This window comes from Sus scrofa, chromosome 15, assembly GCF_054392235.1.
Source record: "Sus scrofa isolate SSC_HxYL_T2T_F1_AM1 chromosome 15, Sscrofa_HxYL_maternal_Yorkshire_Landrace_v2.0, whole genome shotgun sequence".
Lineage (NCBI taxonomy): Eukaryota > Metazoa > Chordata > Mammalia > Artiodactyla > Suidae > Sus > Sus scrofa.
In genome coordinates, this window is record NC_139397.1 from 125,399,084 (window position 1) to 125,417,636 (window position 18,553).

General features: G+C 41.4%; 2 protein-coding genes across 3 annotated transcripts in view; one reads left to right on the forward strand and one right to left on the reverse strand.

The window, feature by feature from the left end:
* PLEKHM3 (pleckstrin homology domain containing M3) overlaps positions 1-18,553 on the reverse strand; it is a 196,351-nt gene that overhangs the window by 45,676 nt on the left and 132,122 nt on the right. The window lies entirely within an intron of this gene.
* Positions 910-18,553, forward strand: part of LOC146396113 (uncharacterized) — a 77,194-nt gene continuing 59,550 nt past the window's right edge. Inside the window, exon 1 of the mRNA XM_084998768.1 lies at positions 910-1,296. Within this exon, the coding sequence (XP_084854894.1) occupies positions 1,018-1,296 (279 nt within the window). The 5' untranslated portion in view covers positions 910-1,017. The remainder of the gene's footprint in view (positions 1,297-18,553) is intronic.

Here is an 18,553-nt window from a genome sequence, read left to right on the forward strand (position 1 = left end):
TGCAAATCACAACCACGGTGAGATACTACCTCTCACCTGTTAGAAAGGCTATGATCAAAAAGACAAGAAATAACAAATGTCGGTGAGACTGTCGAGAAAAGGGAAACTTTATGCACTGTTGGCAGGAATGTAAATTGGTGCCATTATAAAAAATGGTATGGAGGATCCTCAAAAAATTAAAAATAGAACTACCATATGATTTAGCAGTTCCACTTCTGGTTATTTATCTAAAGAAAACAAAAATACTCCCTTGAAAAGATAATATGCACTCCCCATGTTCATTACAGCATTACTTACAAAAAGATATGGAAGCAACCTAAATGTCCATCGATAGATGAATGGAAATAAAATGTGAGAAGTGTGTGTATGTACATATATGTATACACATGTATATATAGTCACCATGGTATATTCTTCAGCCATAAGAAAGAATGAAACCCTGACATTTGTGGCAATGAAGATGGACTTGAGGGCATTATGCTAAGAGAAATAAGTCAGAGAGCAAAAGGCAAACGCCATGACCTCACTCATATCTGGAATCTGACACAAAACAGCTTATAGATGCGCAGAACAGATTGGTGATTGCTGGAGGCCATGGGTGGAGGAGGTAAGTGAAGAAGGGAACTACAAACTTCTGTTTATAAAAGAGGTCATGTGGATGTAATTAACATGACTATAGTTAATGACACTGTGTCATATATTTGAAAATTGCTAAGAGAGTAGATCTTAAAAGTTCTTGGGAAGAAAAGAGTTTTGTAACTATGTGTGGGGGTGGATGTTAACTAGACTTATTGTGGTGATGATTTTGCAATATACACAAATAGTGACTATTACATTGCACACCTGACACTAATGTTATACGTCAGTTAGACCTCAATTTAAAAAAACCTATCATAGAGATTCAGACAAAAGATGAAAAACTAAAGAAAGGAGTAGTAGTAAGTGGAGAGGGAAGGACAATTTTCAGAGAAGGTTGAGGGGTAACATAGGAAGAACATGATGGTGACTGTGTGAATAATGCTTGTAATAGAGTTCAAGGCTTTTGATGTTCGACTGCAAACAGCTTTTAAGCCTCACACCTGCCTCTTCTTATGCCCCACACCTGGGCAAGCTGATAAGGAAGCCCAAGCACCCACAGGAGATTCAAACCACCCAATTTCCGGCCTTTCTATGGCAATTCTTAGCCATGCCCACCTCCTAAGCACAAGAAAAGCCCCACACCAGTCTGCTCTCCTTGCTCTCCAGCCATTTCGGACCAGCTTGAGACTGCTCGGCTCATCCCAGAGGCCTCAATTAGTAAGTCATACACCTTTCCTTACCTTCAAAAATATATATGTATATAATTCCATACTTTTCAATGTGTAAATGAATACGAAATGCTTAAATTGTTCAAAGAAAAATAATGATAGTGCTACAAAGCGTGGCTTTAGAACTATGTATGTGTAATTGGCATGTGCATATGCATTGTCAAAAATGTAGAGACGTTTATTTTTTGGGGGGTTTACATGACCTGTGTTTTCTCTTACTGACATAACAACATGTTTATTTGCACAAAAGTTCTTGAAAATTGCCTATCAGTGAGCTTGTCAGGGCCACATCAGACTCAATGCTTGTATCCAAGGAGACCTGTCCGCCTAATCAGAATGTTCTCTGACTTATGGGTTTTTTAGGTTTGGGAAGGTAACACGGCCCCATTCATTAGAATGATTTATAAGATAGGCAGAGTGTCAATAGCCATATCTAATACTAGGCAATTTAAGTTGGTTTTTGTTTACATAATTATCACTGAATTCTAGACATTTAATCTTATCTCTTTAAATACTTAACTGGGAGTTAGTAAGTAAGCGACTGGTTAGGATGCATATTGCATTTTCTACCAATCTCACTTCAGTGTTTTAAATGCCCTTCTCCAGCTTTGCTGGGTCAGGGCTTTGTCTCTTCCTGCTCTATCAGAAATGACCTTCCCTTCACTGCTCCATCCCCGGAGGCACATTATTTGATCTTGATCACCTGGTTGGTCCCGAAATTCCAGCTGTTTTAGATTGTGTTTTTGTAATCAACAGGAGAAACAGAATTGGTATCAGATTTTAAAAATCCATTCTCCATCTGTTCAGAGGTCACAATAATTTCACATTAGCCAGGACATTATGCAGGGGAAGTCTGCTGCCCAGCCTGAGCCACTTTTACTGCTTAATTTGATGTCAGTCTAAGAAAAAGTGGATGTACCGACTGACCTGTTTTGGGCTTGGCCTTAAGAAAGAAATGAAAAGGGTGGTTTTACAACAGGAGAACATGCAAAGATAAGATGAGGTTCAAAGAGAAAATCATTCTGAATAGCAGGCTCATCTGTGACACTTCAGAGCTTCAGGAAAATCTAAATGGGCTATGGTAGAAGCCCAGCAGTCGTCTTCACAGAGGGCTGAGGGCAGACCGTGTGTGATCTGGTCCAGCATCTAACACCCTTCTCCGCACCACTCCCATGGCCTGCCTTTCTTGAGTCGAGCATCTCTGTACCACTGGGCTGAAAGAAGAGAGAGGCTCCTCTAGATTACTGGTGACTGCTGGAAGGCAGCTCTAGCAAAGGGAAACCATCCACTCGGTCAGAATTTCACATGAGTTGTAGAGGTTTGTTTTCCTTGGGCTTCCTGTCCTTCAAGAGCACGGTTCGTTGAAAAAAGGCTTTTCTTTAGTCCTTCACAATCACCCTCCCCTCTTTCCTTAAGTGAAGAGAGCTCAGCTAATTGAAACTCCAGGCAGCTGTAGAATAGCCTATGTAACCTGGGAGAGGTTTCATCATCTCTTTCATTGTTTCTTTACACTGAGGTATAACATACAAGAGGTGAGGTGCACAGATCTGAAGTATACAGCTCAACAGACTTTTATTGATTTTTTTGTTTTTCTCTTCTTTTATCAATGAACTTTTAAAGGTGTGTGTGAAACGACTTGCTCTCTTGGCCTCCAGCCTCAACCACTCCAGCCCATTCTCTATTCCATCACCAGAAGGATCTTCCTAAAATACAGATTTGACCAAACAATAAAAATAACGAGATCAGCTGTTGTACCACCCCCACAGCAGTGATTAACTGTTTAATATGTGCCAGTCACTGCCCTAAGTTTTTCAACTCATGATCTCCTTTTAGATAAGGCAAGTCAAGGGAGTTCCCATCGTGGCTCAGCAGAAATGAATCTGACTGACATCCATGAGGTTGCGGGTTCAATCCCTGGCCTTGCTCAGTGGGTTAAGGATCCGGCATTGCTGTGAGCTGTGGTGTAGGTCACAGATGCGGCTTGGATCCTGTGTTGCTATGGCTGTGGTGTAGGCCAGCAGCTGTAGTTCTGATTGGGCCCCTAGCTTGGGAACATTGATATGCCGTGGGTACAGCCCTAAAAAGACAAAAAAAAAAAAAAAAAAAAAAAAAAGATAAGGCAAGTTAAGTACTTAGAACATTGGCAGGCATACAATGAGCATTAAATAAATAACCATTATTATTATTCACAAGAGCCCTAAAGGGTCAGTATTTGCATCATTACCAACTTATAGGTGATAAAACTGAGGCTTGGAAGGCTTGAGTCATTTGCCTAAGGTCACCCAGCTCGGATGTGTAGAGTAGGGAGCTGGACCCCTGGGCCCAGGTGCTAACCACTAGGCTTCAGAGCCATCCTAGACCTGGCATTTCTTTAATGAAAACTCCCTAAAGCCTCTTCAGACCCTATAGGATGAGGTCTCAGCTCCTTAGCAGACCCTACAAGGGCTTCCTACCAAATTAGGTACAGCCCGTCTTTCCACTTTTGCTTCCAGTTTTTATCTGCCACACTTCCATCTCCTCTCTCAGATGCCTGCTTACCTATCACTTCCTGAAAAAGTCTTGATCTTAATACTACATTTTTTGCTATCAGCATATGTGAGTTCTGGATGCATCTGTATCTTTCTAATTCTTACTGCAACTGTCCAAAATATTATCAGATTTATTTTACATATGAGTGAACCGAGACAGTGGAAGAGGAAGGGCTCTCTTTTCATGGGCAGAGAGCGCTTCAAAGCTGGAGCCTGAACTCGGGCCGCCTGATTTCAGTGTGTTGATCCTTCCTGCTCTGCTGCAATTCCTCTCTAGTCACATGCTCTCACACCTGGCTCAGTTGTCACCTAGTTTCTAAGACATTTTTGACTTTGGCCACCAATTTGCCCCCTCTTACTCTGCTGCTTTCCACAGGTACAAAGAGATAACTAGCCAAGGAAGAATGGCTCTTGTTCTGTTTCCATTCTAGGCCTTTCCAGGTGCATTCAACTTCTGCATTAAAAAAGCTGAAGCTGAATGTTTCTGTGCAGGCCCTGAAACCAAACATTTACATTTTTTTGTCTTTTCTTTTTTTAGGGCCACACCAGAGGCATATGGAGGTTCCCAGGCTAGGGGGCCAATTGGAGCTGTAGCCGCCGGCCTACACCACAGCCACAGCAACACCAGATCTGAGCCGAATCTTCGACCTACACCACAGCTCACATCAAAGCTGGATCCTTAACCCACCAAACGAGGTCTGGGATTGAACCCATGTCCTCATGGATACTAGTCGGGTTCATCAACTATGATGGGAACTCCTGGAATCAAACATTTAAATGGCAACTCTGTCCAAACAAAATGGCAAGTCTTTGTCCTGATGGGGTTATGGTCTATTGGCATCAACAGAGAGGGTGGAAGAAGTTGCCAGTTAAACACCACATGTACTTTAGCAGAACCTCTAGGGACTGCGTGATTCATACGCTCCCGAGAGACAAGGAGCCAGCTCCTCAAAAATGAGGACAGAGAAGGATGAATTCTGTGGGCAGCTAGAAAGGCCATAGTGGGCAATTTTTGCACCGAACTTGAAAAATATTTTATCATTGGAATAGTTAACATTCTTGTTGATTATGTAGAATGAAAAACAGCAAAGCACCTTGAACATTTGGTATATGTTCAGTTCCTTCTGTACCTCCAAAGCAAATATTAACGTGCAATCTGTAAAAGCCTCACAATTTGCCAGGAAGTGGCTGGCTCTGCAGTGGCCCCCTGACAAACTGGGGCAGCACTGGGTTGTGATCATTCAATCATACTTGTATTTAAAATTACAAAGTAAGTCACTTGATCCTTCAGCTCATTCTTCCATAAGTTTAAACTACATATATGTTTCAGGCCCCAAGCTAAAAATTATCATTGTTAAGAAAAAGTACAGAGGAGTTTCTGCTGTGGCTCAGCAGGTTAAGAACCTGACATAATGTCCATGAGGATGTGGGTTTGATCCCTGGCCTTGCTCAGTGAGTTAGGGATCTGGCGTTGCCACAAACTTCGGCATGGATTGCAGATGTGGCTCGGATTTGGCATTGCTGTGGCTGTGGCACCTGCAGCTCCAATTTGACCCCTAGCCCAGGAATTTCCATATGCCACAGGTGTGGCTGTAAAAAGAAATAAAAAAAAAAAAGTACAGAAATCCAACTCTGAATTGGCACATTAAACTAATTTACAAAGTAAACTGGTGATTTTAAAGACAAGGTGATTCCAAAAGTTGATCCAGAAGAATAAAAGGGCAGGCATAAATAAGTCAGTTTTGTAAAATAGGAGTATGAGATTGTATTTATGCTACCAGACATCAAAATATATAAGTCAAATAATTGGTGTTGACATCAGAATTGCTATTGAGGAAATAAAAGTGACTGCTCAGAAACGGACCCACGAACACACATGTAATTAGATTATGATAAATATGGAATAAAAAGTCAGTACAGGAAGGATGAATTATTTAAAAAAGGAGCTGAAATGACTGCTTAACCCGTTGGGGAAAAATCATAATATATCCTCTTTTATATCATCAAGTAAAATAAATTCCAGACATTAAGTTATTAAATGTATAAAATTATTTTAAAGACAAGAAAATACAAATGATTATTATTTGATCTGAGTGTGGGAGCAGGCTTTAAAGCCATGGGGGGAAAAAAATCACACAAGGGGAAAAAATAGATCTGAACACATAAGAGTTAAAATTGTTGATCAAAAAATATTATATATAAAATTCAAGGGCAAACAACCAAACTAGGGAAAATAACACACATAAACTATTGATAGCCTGGTGTATAAGGAACTCATAAAAACTGAAAAAATAGCCTGCCTCCAAATGGGCATACGATGTGTTCAAACAACTCAATAAGAAAACAGAAATAGTGATAAACATGTAAAAAAAAAAAAAAGGTTAAGCCTCTGAGTTCCCATTGTGGCTCAGTGGAAATGAATCTGACTAGTAACCATGAGGTTGCGGGTTCGATCCCTGGCCTCGCTCAGTGGGTTGAGGATCTGGTGTTGCCGTGAGCTGTGGTGTGGGTCACAGATGCGGCTCAGATCCTGTGTGGCTGTGGCTATGGTGTAGGCTGGTGGTTGTAGACAATTCAACCCCTAGCCTGGGAACTTCCATACGCTGCGGGTACAGCCCTAAAAAGCAAAAAAAAAAAGGCTTCGCCTCACAAATACTAAAAAGTAGACATACGAAGTCAAACAATGAGAAATCTTTTTTGCTTCTAGTATTACCAAAGATTTGCAGTTTTTAAGTGACAGTGGTTAACGTTCCAGTGACATATAGGGGGAATTTGCTTACACTGCTGGTGGGTATGGATCCAGCAAATTTTATCTAAGGCTTTTAAAAAGTTCAAACTCTCTATTCTTGTAGTTCCTCATCTGAATTTAGCTCAGTCAGAAACTAAACACTTTTGCACAAGGATATACATCATAGTATTATTTAGAATAATATAAAATTAGAAACCCCAAAATGTTAATAAAGAGGCTTAACTATAGCAGTAGGATCTTACATAGGAATAAACAATCTCCAGAAGCACTCGCTATTTTTTTTTTTTTAGAGCCACACCCACAGCATGCGGAAGTTCCCAGGCTAGGAGCTGAATCAGAGCTACAGCTGCCGGCCTACACCAGAGCCACAGCAACTCGGGATCCAAGCCGAGTCTGCAACCTACACCACAGCTCACGGCAACGCCAGATCCTTAACCCACTGAGCAAGTCCAGGGATTGAACTTGCAACCTCATGGTTCCTAGTTGGATTCGTTAACCACTGCGCCATGACAGGAACTCTTGTTTTTGTTTTTGTTTTTGTTTTTTTTAATATGTTCTTGGACTATAGTTGACTTACAAGGTTGTGTTAGCTTCAGGTGTACAGCAAAGTAAATCGGTTACACAGATACATATATCCATTCCTTTGTACTGTCTTTTCCCATAGAGGTTATTACACAGTATTGAGTAGATTTTCCTGTGCTGTACAGTAGATCCTTGTTACCTATTTTGTTTTTATAGATGAGGACACTGGGTAGTGGGCCCCAAACTCAAGTCTTCAAGGGCTAGGATCTGAACCTCTCTGCCATGCTGCCTGGACGGTTATTTTCTCTTCAATAACTGGCTGTACATCTCAAATTCTCTGCAATGAGTATACTTTTATAATCTGAAGGAAAAAAAAAAAAAAAAAAAAAAAACCAAACCACCACGACTTAAAAAAAAAAGTGTATTGGGGAGTTCCCGTCGTGGCGCAGTGGTTAACGAATCCGACTAGGAACCATGAGGTTGCGGGTTCGGTCCCTGCCCTTGCTCAGTGGGTTAAGGATCCGGCATTGCTGTGAGCTGTGGTGTAGGTTGCAGACACGGCTCGGATCCCACATTGCTGTGGCTCTGGCGTAGGCTGGTGACTACAGCTCCGATTGGACCCCTAGCCTGGGAACCTCCATATGCCGCGGGAGCGGCCCAAGAAATGGCAACAACAACAACAAAAAGACAAAAAAAAAAAAAAAAAAAAAAGTGTATTGGGACCAAGAGGACCCCTGGCAGTTTTGTGTTCTGTCCCCTGACAGCCTACGGTACTGGAGACTGTTTGCCACTGAGTCCTTTCCCTCCCCTCCCCCCCCACCTCCCCCACTCTGGGTTCTCCTGCAGTTTCTCTTCCCTTTCTCCTACTGGTTCCAGTGCAAATCGCCTGGCCTGGTGAGGGAGGGATGTCCTTGATGCATCCCATCCCAGGGCTGGTCTGGCCTACTCACTTTCTTTCCTCTGCCTCCCTCTTTTCCTTCCCTCAGGCCTATCCTTAGCCTTTCTGGCACCCCCTGAGAATAAGCCTGGTTCAAAGTTCTGGTTTAACAAAACAAAACAGGGCATCCTGGGGTTAACTCTGGGCTGGCCTTTCACAGTTCTATGATTAAATTGCATTTCTCAGTGGTTCTGCCTTTAAACTCAAACCCTTTTAAAAAGAAATTTAAGGAGAGCAAAACATAGGAAACAGTGCCAAATGCCAATAACATATTTTAGTCGTTTGGGGAATGGGCAGCTTCAGAAACCGCAAATTCCCACTTATGCAAGGGCTACTTGAGCTTTTTCCTTATTGCTTAGTGACAGAAGCCTGGCTTTAGACCATAGTCAGAGAGTTGTTTTCTTTTCTCTCTCTCTCCCTGAAAACAGTTATAAAAGGCCTGAGTTATCACAATGAGTGTTGGCTAATCCTACAGCTCTAATCAAATAACAAAAGTCATTTTCCACCGATATAGTTAGTTCAGGTTAAAAGGCAGAGCTAAGCCCATGTCTCGGTACCTGCTATACCTGCTCCACAAGCTCAGTCACATGGAACCATCCACTTGAAACCTGGAGGATCCACACATGTGACTCCACCAGCAGTTGGCAAGGCTTTGGTACTATGTGTTCAGCTAGGTGTTCTGTCTCCTTTCTCCCAAAGAAAATAACTGAAAAGGGAAGATAAGATGTATTGTCTTGTGACTATGCCATCCAAAACAATGGCTGGCCCACTACAAAATGGAAAAAAATCCCAGAGATATCTCATCTCTTCTGTATCCTTAGATCTATTCTGACCATTAGGGACTATGAACCCTCATGCAAGAGTTCAGTGATGGGGTTCCTCTGAGCCCCTACCATCAGAGCTAGATTAAGGTGAGGCCCAGCCAGTCTTAGGGCATGAAGTGGTAAACTCTACTACATTCTCACCAGATAAATTGGAAATAAGGTGCCAGTGAAGGTGGGTTTCCACAGCCACTTCTTAAATTGTTGGAAAATGTGACCTAGTCCCACTTGAAGATAAGATAGAAATAGAAACAAAAAAACAAAAAACCTTCTCTTTATAGAGTGCTGAACATTTTGGTGGTAAGCATGTGTAAGGTGTACAGAGCAACTATAATCCAGGGAAGTAGTCCTGGAATGAAGCAGCTGACAGTCATCTGAATTAGCACTCAACTAACACGGGTGTAAGCAATTAATTTTATTAAATAAAGCTTAAACTCAACTAATTCAGTAAAAATTACAAACCAGAAAACCTAGAGGAAATACGAATTATAGACAAGTTGGGAAAAGATGCAAATATCCTCAACAAAATACTAGTAAATTGAATCTAGTTACATATAAAAAAAGAATTATACACTATGACCAATTGGGATTTATCCCCGGAATACAAGGTTGGTTTAACATCTGAAAATCAGACATGTAATATTTTGATCACATTAAGTTACCATGTTAATAGAATAAAGGACAAAAACTGCACGATGATCTCAATAGATGCAGAAAAAGAATCTGACAAAATCCAACATGTCTGCACAATAAAAACACTCAACAAACTAGGAAAAGCAGCCTGTATCAGGTTGAGGAAATCACCTATTTATAAAAAAGTCAGTTAAGATCATCTTTAATGTTGAAAAACTGTTTCCCTTCTAAGATTAGGAACAGACTCACCACATCTATTCAGTGTTGTACTGGAAGCTCTAGTGAGGGCAATTAGTCAAGAAAAAGAGAATAAAAACTACAGATTGGAAAGGAAGAAGTAACACCATCTCAAGTTTCAAGTGACAAGATCTGGTACATGGAAAAGCTGGAAACATTTTGCTGACATGACTGTTGGAAAAAAAAAGTTTTATGTTTTCGAATAAGACTCTGTAACTACATTCATGTAGGCTGCTTTTACTCTCAGGGAGTCTGAGTGACTAACACTATCCAGTTCAGAGTTATGGAAACACTTATTAGAAATCCTATCCGAAATAAACTAAAAAGGTAATGTTACTGTCAGAGGATGTAATAAATTCCTCGTTTTCAGCATAAAGAGGTATGTACGTATTTTGTTAAAAGGGGAAGAGAAACTGATTTTCCATCTACTGAATATATATTTGAGTACATACTGAAAATATGCTTAAAGAGTATCAATGAGGAGGATGCCAAAGTATTAGCCTGCCTAGATATGGACATATTTCGGCCTGGCCCTGTCTCCTGCAGGTACTCTGGGTCATGGCTACTCCAAAGAGAACAAAGATGACATTAGTGTGATAGGCCTGTTCCAGTTCCCCCTGTCCTAGATGATGAAAAGACTCCATATGGACCTGGGGCTTGGAGTCAGACTGGAAATAAGTCATTGCCATCTCTGCTGAAACTGAGGCCATAGGGTAGATTGAGGATGAAAACCTACATGTCTCCCTATAAAGATCCTTTAAGGTCCAAGAGAAAGCCATGTAAGGGATAAGCCTACTCAGATATCTTAGAGTTAGTAAAATAAGAGCTCCATGGAAGCCAGTAATATCCACTGAGTCTACAGAGTGACCCCAGAGTGCTGGGGAATGTCTTGATCTGAGTGCTCTCTCCCTCTCTCTCTCTGGTTTATACTCTCTTCCTTAGAGAAGGGACAATGGCAGTGATCTTGTTGGCTTTGGGTCTGCTGGCCAGTGCTGGTCATGAGCTTGCCATATCTTCCCTGGCTAATTCAGACATATCCTGACAAACCACCTTACATCTTGCTGGAGTCTTTGAACTTGGCTTCTTTTTTGTGCTTTGGCCCCGCGGTTAATCCTTCCAACTCTGATCTCCTTGATTTTGAGCATTTTGGGCCTCCTGCTTTCTCTTTCACAAATCGTTCTGTATCTCCAAATGGCCTCCTTATAGACTAACTCTGAAATCGCATGTAAAATACTAATGTTTGGTCAAAACAATGAAGAAACAGAGACAGAAAAAATAACAATCTTTTAAAATTATCTTAAATCTGTCTGAGACTTTTCAAGAATATTCTCTTGAGTCCCAGAAACAACAGCAGCAACACTAAAGAAAAACAAAACAAAGCAGAAACAATGACTACTAATATTTCTCAAGTGTGCTCTCAACTTTCCATTTTGGAAGTGAGGATGAAGTAAACATATTTTAGCAAGTACACGTATTCTAGTGGATTGGTTGCACACAATGGTTATTTCAGAGACCTCATCTTTTTGAAAACTATTTTATTAATAATTAGCATTGTGGCCCTGATAGGAAAACTATAAATCTAGAAAACAGACACAAACAGGAGCTCTTTAATAACTTCCTTGAAGAAAATGCTTGAATGCACTTTAGAAAGACTGGCGTGATTCCATATCGCCCTTCCTGAAGTTCTCAAGGCTGCTGGGCAACTGAGAGGAATCACACTACGGAAAGTGACTGAGAAATGGCACCTAAATCTCATGTTTTCTACATTAGTACAATTTTAAAAGAGTGTCCAGTTCTTATTTTCCCCTAATAAGGATATTAAAAACATACAATTTTAAAAGAGTGTCCAGTTCTTAATTTTGCCTAGTAAAGATATTAAAAAACAAAACCAGCAGCTACTATCCATCATTTCACAAGAGAGGAAGGGAATTTGAACACCAAAAAAAGTAGAAACAGTATGATTTCAGAAAAATATTTTAAGCTGAAATATATGTGGTATTATTAAGAATTCACCACCATATTTTTCTCCCTTTTGCATGACCTGGTGAAGATTCCATGTCAGATGAGTCCTCTACCCACAAAGAGAAGCTGGGATTTCCTGTGATAAGGGAACAAGGGTCTTACTGTGTGGTGAAACCATCACTTTTCAAGTGAATTTCAAAACAGAAGAATCAGCAAAGTGTTTCCCAAAGGTCAATCATGTGAGAACACCTTCACAAACATTTTCAGAGCTGCATTCCACTTGTGTTAATTAATTTCAATTGAGTCATTTGTTTCCTTAAATAAGATTATTATTGTTATTATTTTTGCTTTTTAGGGCTGCACCTGCGGCCTAATATGGAGGTTCCCAGGCTGGGGTCAAATTGGAGCTACAGCTACTGGCCTACACCACAGCTACAGCAACACAGGATCCTTAACCCACTGAGCAAGGCCAGGGATCAAACCCACAACCTCACGGCTCCTAGTTGGATTCGTTTCTGCTGCACCACAGGGGGAACTCCATTAAATAAGATTACTTAAAAATGAAAGTCTTATATGAATACCATACATGGAACGTCAGTATCCTTTGCCATGAAATTAAAATAACACAACTGCTGGGAGGTGCTGAGCCTGCAGCCAACACTGTTGAAAAGGGAGATAACACAGGTGTTAGGGGTTCAAGTCACATCAGTACCAGAATGAAATTTTTGTGATATAACTTCAAGGGTGGAAAGAGAATTGAAGAGAATAACTTTCTCTTAATGTAATCTGATGTCATTTAATGCCATGACCACGTACTGCCTAAATGCATTCTGCTGTACCAACTAATACCATTTTGGTACACATCCCATGGAATCGGAGGTATCCTCTCGTAGTAATTAGGAGCACTGGCTAGGAATTCCCTCGTGGCTCAGCGGGCTAAGGATCTGGCACTGTCACTGTCCCTGGCCAGGGAAAGTGCTGCAGGTACAGTTAAAAAAAAAAAAAAAAAAAGGCACTGGCTACATCAGCTCAAATTCTGAGACTTTTCCACCAGCTGGTGACCTCAAGCATCTTATTTTCCTTTTCTGCTTAAGGTTTTCATCTATGAAATGGGAATAACAATAATTCCCACTTCATTGTTAGGACAACTGTGGTAGATACAGGTAAAGCTCTTAGAGCAGTAAGTGACAGATATTAAGAGCTTAAAAATTTAGTAATTATTCTTATTGTCCCACACTTTGAGGAAGGCCAAAAAGACTATATCAGGTATCTAGTAATACAGTAACATATTTCTGTAGGGAAAATATAGCAAGAGAATGAGAATGGCAATTCTCTTACTAATTTGAATTATAATGAATAACGGAGTACACACGTGGCCAAGGCAACTTATTGTTCATTTGGTTTACGTTGCCTTTCCAGGCCCATTTTCTAGGTCAAGACCAAGCCTGAATGATATATTTTTGTCTTTAAGGCACAGAACACAATGCTTTTGACATAAAAAGATGACACCGTAGAGAAAGTCTCTCAGGATCTTAAGTGCAAGTCACTGCTTCGGAAAACAAGGCCATCCAAATATATTAGGCTTTAAATTATGAAACAAATGTCTCCTCTATTTAGAGTAAACAAGAGAATTTACGTAGGATTTAACCCTCAGAGTGGGGGGATTTAACCCTCACATGTTACGATTTAAATTCTATTACGAAATACGGTGCGGGAGGACTTACTCATCACCAAATCATCAAGTAAATAAGCTAACATCAAAAAGCAGTAGTTCTAGGGGGCTCCTGAGATGGATTAGTTGGTCCTGAACAAGAAAGACATATATTAACATATCCTAAGCTGTTGCCTTTCATGTGTCTCATCCCTTTTGTCCCTGGAACTATATTTAGTACAGCGAGCCCAAGAGTGCTGCCAGGGCAGTCAAGTAGAAAGAGAGGGTATTAATTTAGTAGAGCTTAGTCAAGGTTAGGGCAAGAGATCGTGGACAAGTACATACTTGGTTTATTAAACTACAAGATAAGGCCATCTTGGAAATTTATAGCAATCTCTAGACCCCCTATTGGGTCTGCTTGATGGTGACCTCATTCAGAAGGATATGGACTTTAAAAATATGTCTTCTCTAGTCTCTGTCCATTCACTGTAGGGCATTTTTCTTTCATCTCCACCACATGCTTCTTGGTAACATCTTTTTCTCCTCTTTCTCGCCACTCAACATGGGCCGTTTCTTCCTCTAGTGTCTCAAGTTGAACACTTCAGCTCTTCCTTTTTTGCGGTCGTGATTCCCATTTGTAACTTGCCTCCCTTTTCTCAGCAGACATCTCCACTGCTGGGCTTCTCTTCTGCTGAGACCAAGGTCTTGTCCTCATTTTCTTCCCTCTTTCAGACAGGTCTCCCAACTATTGTGAATTTGGCATCGAACACTAACTAGTCTTTCTTAAAAATGGTTATCTGTCCTTTCCTGCTTTTCTTCTTCCTCCCACCCTGTCAAGGACATTTTTTTTTTTTAATTTCTTCAACTTTACTCTTATTATGTCTATAAGCAATAGAATGTTCCAAATCCTGGAAGTGGAATTAGGTCACATCTTTTAATTTTCCTTTGCACCTTTTCTCTAGGCCCTACTTCTTTTAGAAGGTGTAGCTTGAGTACTTAAAGAAACCAGAAAAGAGCAGAATAAGCTCAGATGTAATGCTATGAACTCCCTTCCCCTTTCTTTACTGAGTTTGCATCTGGTCTAGGCATCTAACCTAAAAAACACCCAGGGTTAGAGCTCAAGAAAGCTTAACTACTAGCAGTGGCTCTAGCTTTTAGTGAGTCCTACACCCTACTTATAAATGGCCTCTGTGCTCTGGGGTCAACTAAGTCTTTTGGATCTTTCTGCTTACTTTACAATGATCTGAATGGGTCATTTATGAAAGTATACCAGTGTCCTAGAAATGTCACTTTACCACCACAATAAAGAACAAAAATCTGCGTATACATCCTTAGGGAGCCTGCAGTGTGCTGGCACTGTTCCAGACGCTGGGGATATGGGTGAGCAACTTCGACAAGCCCTGTTCTCCTGGAGCAATGACTTTCTGAGAATATTTAAAGGCCAAAGAAAACGATCCCAGTCACGCTGGTCAAGGAAACCAGGTTAAAAACCACTCTATTAAGGAGGAGGGGATCAATTCATTGGTGGGTTGGCCAATATTAACAAAGCTCCACCTTCCTGAACTAGGATACACATTTAGGAGTGGGCAGGAGGTTTAAAGAAAAAAAAAAAAAAATCCCTAACCCAACCCAAAAGATAATGGGAATCATCTGTTCTGCTCTCATGCGCAAACCTATAATTTATGGAAAGATGGGAAAGAGAAAGTCCCTGAGGAGACCCAGCCAAGTTCTGCGGTGAAAATTCAACTATACTCAAAGCTCAGACTGGAAGAGGTGGGGGTGGAGAGGAGCAAGAAGCCACAGTAAAAATAACACGTCCTGAGGCAGCAGCTCCCTCTCCTTTCCCACTTCCAATGCCATCCCTGGGCCAAGTCGCCTTCCTCCCTTCCTCCTGCCACCTCCCGATCGTTCCCTTTCCATGGGTTATTGTTTTCTTCTCTTTTATTCTTCATTCACTCCTTAAGAATCCCAAACTGGCTGTAGTGCCTGTAATTCCTATCACGAGATAATGCTAACAGTATAAATTATAGAGCATCCTGGGAAGCAAGTAGTTAAGATCAAGGGAGGATGTACGTTGTTAAACTCAAATGGAGTTACCAGGAATTTTCAAATTATGGAGGAGAGACCATTTCCTTAAATACATGACTGTGTATAATATACATTGCATATATATTTGTGCCCACAAATATAGAAAGTACTTTACGACTGAAGAATATGCCATAAGACCTGATAGTCGCAAAGGCCATTGTTAAATGCAATGTTACTAGCAATAGCACACTACCAAACTCTGATTTTGAATTTGCTCTCTATATCAGGATGGCTGCATATTGCCTTTTTTTGCTTCTTCTATTGGGGTGTCTTCACTTAGCTTTCGAACATTGCTTTGAAAGAGTGTAGTTAGTAATGAGTCAACTACTATTTTCAATGTGTTTTTTTTAAATGCCAAGACTATGCTGGGTCATTGAAGACATCTTTATTACACTTAATAATTTGCTAAGGTGCTTCAATAAAATTTCAATGTGTGTTTCCTTATCAGTCATGTATGGTAAATTATTACCCATGTCAGAGATGGAGACACTGAGGCCATCGAAACTACAAAAGATTTGTAGGAGAGGGAGAAATAGGATGTGATATAAATGTCAAATGGTCCAGGGAGGGAATACCCTCTGTAACATTTCAGAGTTTCTAAAATCAGTTAAGGTGTTCTTCTGTCCATGGATGGCTATGACGGCCAGTCAGAATGAAAAACAGAGACGAGAGGCACCTGTGGTCACAGGCTGAGATTAAACCCTCGTTAGTGTAGAACAGCTGACCCTTGTTAATACCACAGTGAGGGCCTTTCAACAGCAGCCATCACTAAATGCCAGGCATTCTTCCAAGCACTTTATGTGTTTGTCACTCACTTACCCTTATGATCTGGGGAGGTGGGTTCTTTAATCACCCCCTTTTCACAGATAAGCAAACGGAGGTAGAACAGTTCAGGTGACTTGCTCAAGGTCACACAGCTGGTAAGGGGTGTAGCTATGCTGCAAACCTAGGCTGTCTGGTTCTAGACTCTACGCTCTCAACCATTGCCCTGTATCATGCCTTTCAGAGCACAGGCTATAGTCATGCCACAGACCACGGTTTTTTAAAAGCTTACTGGCAAATCAGGTGTTTGAACTTGGGACCAAGTGGTCCTAAAGAAAAAAACCAAAGATGAAATCATAGTGCAGGCTTCAGGTCACAAATGCTCACTGTGCAACCACAGACCTTTCAGGAAGGAATGCAGAGCTCCTTTGAGTCCGTTCTTGTCCTTGACTTCCTCTCCCCGTAACTGATTCATTCACGCAAACAGGTTTACTGGGCACTTCCTCCTGCTCAGGCACTGTTCTTAGTAGCAGGACGGAGGAGATAAAGACTCAAGCTTGACCCTCTCACTTAACAGATGGTTTTAAAAGGCTCTTGTGGGCAGGCCTAAGAACTAAGCAGCTCAAGCGATGTTTTATTTGAGGGAATGCATAATAGTTTGGGGGAGAGTCATAAAACGGCACGCTTTCTGCCCCCAGCCTGGAAACTGAGGCCACCTCTTGGGTCCAGCCCCTCTGGATCCTGGGTTTGAGGGGCTGGACTTTCCTCCTCAACTCAGCTCAGAGGTCTCTGTCGGCACACTGCTCACATAGAACACATGTCTTGTCTCACACGTATTTTTAGTTCACTGCATCACAGTACTTAGCACTTAACAAATACTCGAAAGGTGGCAAAATAGAGGCCATAAATCAAGGAGTCCCAGTACCTTCCTGAGGTACTCATGATCATTTAAGGGGATAATCTTTTTTTTTTGTGATAAATATATATAACATAAAATTTACCATTCTAATCATTTTTAGGTAGGTCACTCCCATCATTTTTGATTAGTTATACTTCATTGATTACTTTTCTGAATATCATAAATACTCCAGTTTAACCATTTCGGGGATAATAGAAATCACCATTCAGACAGGAAGCTGGTTTTCCTAAATGCAGGGTTGGCCATAGTTGGGTCTCAAAGACCAGCTTCTCTCCTACCCTGGGATGACTTCAGCCCTTGCGGTGCCTCTTCCCTCCCCACCCTCGGTGGCTTCAGAAGCTCCGAGGTCTGAAGGTTCTTTGCCTCCCTCATCCTAAGCAGCTGAATCAACTTCTCTCTCGACCCCTTTCATTATCCCATTCCATCCACCCCATTGCCATCGGTGGGGTGGAGACTCGGCTTCTAAGTGTGCAGAAGAAAACCCCAGAAGCAAGAAACTAGAATAACTTGCTCCTGCTAACAAAACAAACCAGAAAACACAGTAGGGGCCAAGACCTCACAGTCGCTGAGTTCCAAATCCTTCCTTATCCCAAGGAGACAGACTGCCTGCCTCTCTATTCTAAGCTCAGGCAGTGTGGCTTAAGCAAACTCATAGAAGGAATTCAAGCCTCAAGATCCATTTTCAGCTTCCCCCAGATCCCCGTGTGCCTTTTTATCCTTACTCCATCGTGTCCGGCCAAATGTGAAAGCCTGTGTAAAGACCATTCCGCGTCTCACTTTGAAAGGACTTTAATGCCCTTATGAACCAACTCCTGGATGAAATCTTTGGTCCCATGGAGACGGAGAAAGCAGCAGCCAGTTGGAAAACCAAAAAAGAGTTGTTATCTCTATGTTAAATGAAACTCAGATCTGCTTAATACCTTGGCCAACTTATGCCACAACTATTTTGGCCCTCTCTGCCACCCTAAAGTCTTCTGTAGCCAAAATGTACCATTGTGCTGCTGTCTGACACTACGCCAACAGGCCTCTGTGCCAATGCCAAGTAACACCCTTCCTTTTGGGGTAGCAGGGGAGGGTTGCTAATTCCTTTTGTGACCACTGACTAAGAGCTGAGTGACCAACAATTTGGTAAATTATATACACACCTAAAATGTCAGCTGCATCAGAGATTTTTGCTCTCTATCTTTCCAGTAGCTGGAGGGGACCTTTAGGCTAAAGGCAATTCTAGGAGTTGGGTTTCCTGACCACATTCCGTGGGAGGGATGCTAGCAGAACTCCAGGCACACAGGATCCCAGGCAGCAAGGAGTCATCTTTGATAAGTGTGTATGCCAATGATTCCAACCAATGGAAAGGGATGGAAATTAAAATTAGTCACAGTTACGAACACTCACACACCACATGAAAAAGGAGAGAGGGAAGCTTTTTTGCAGAAGTCC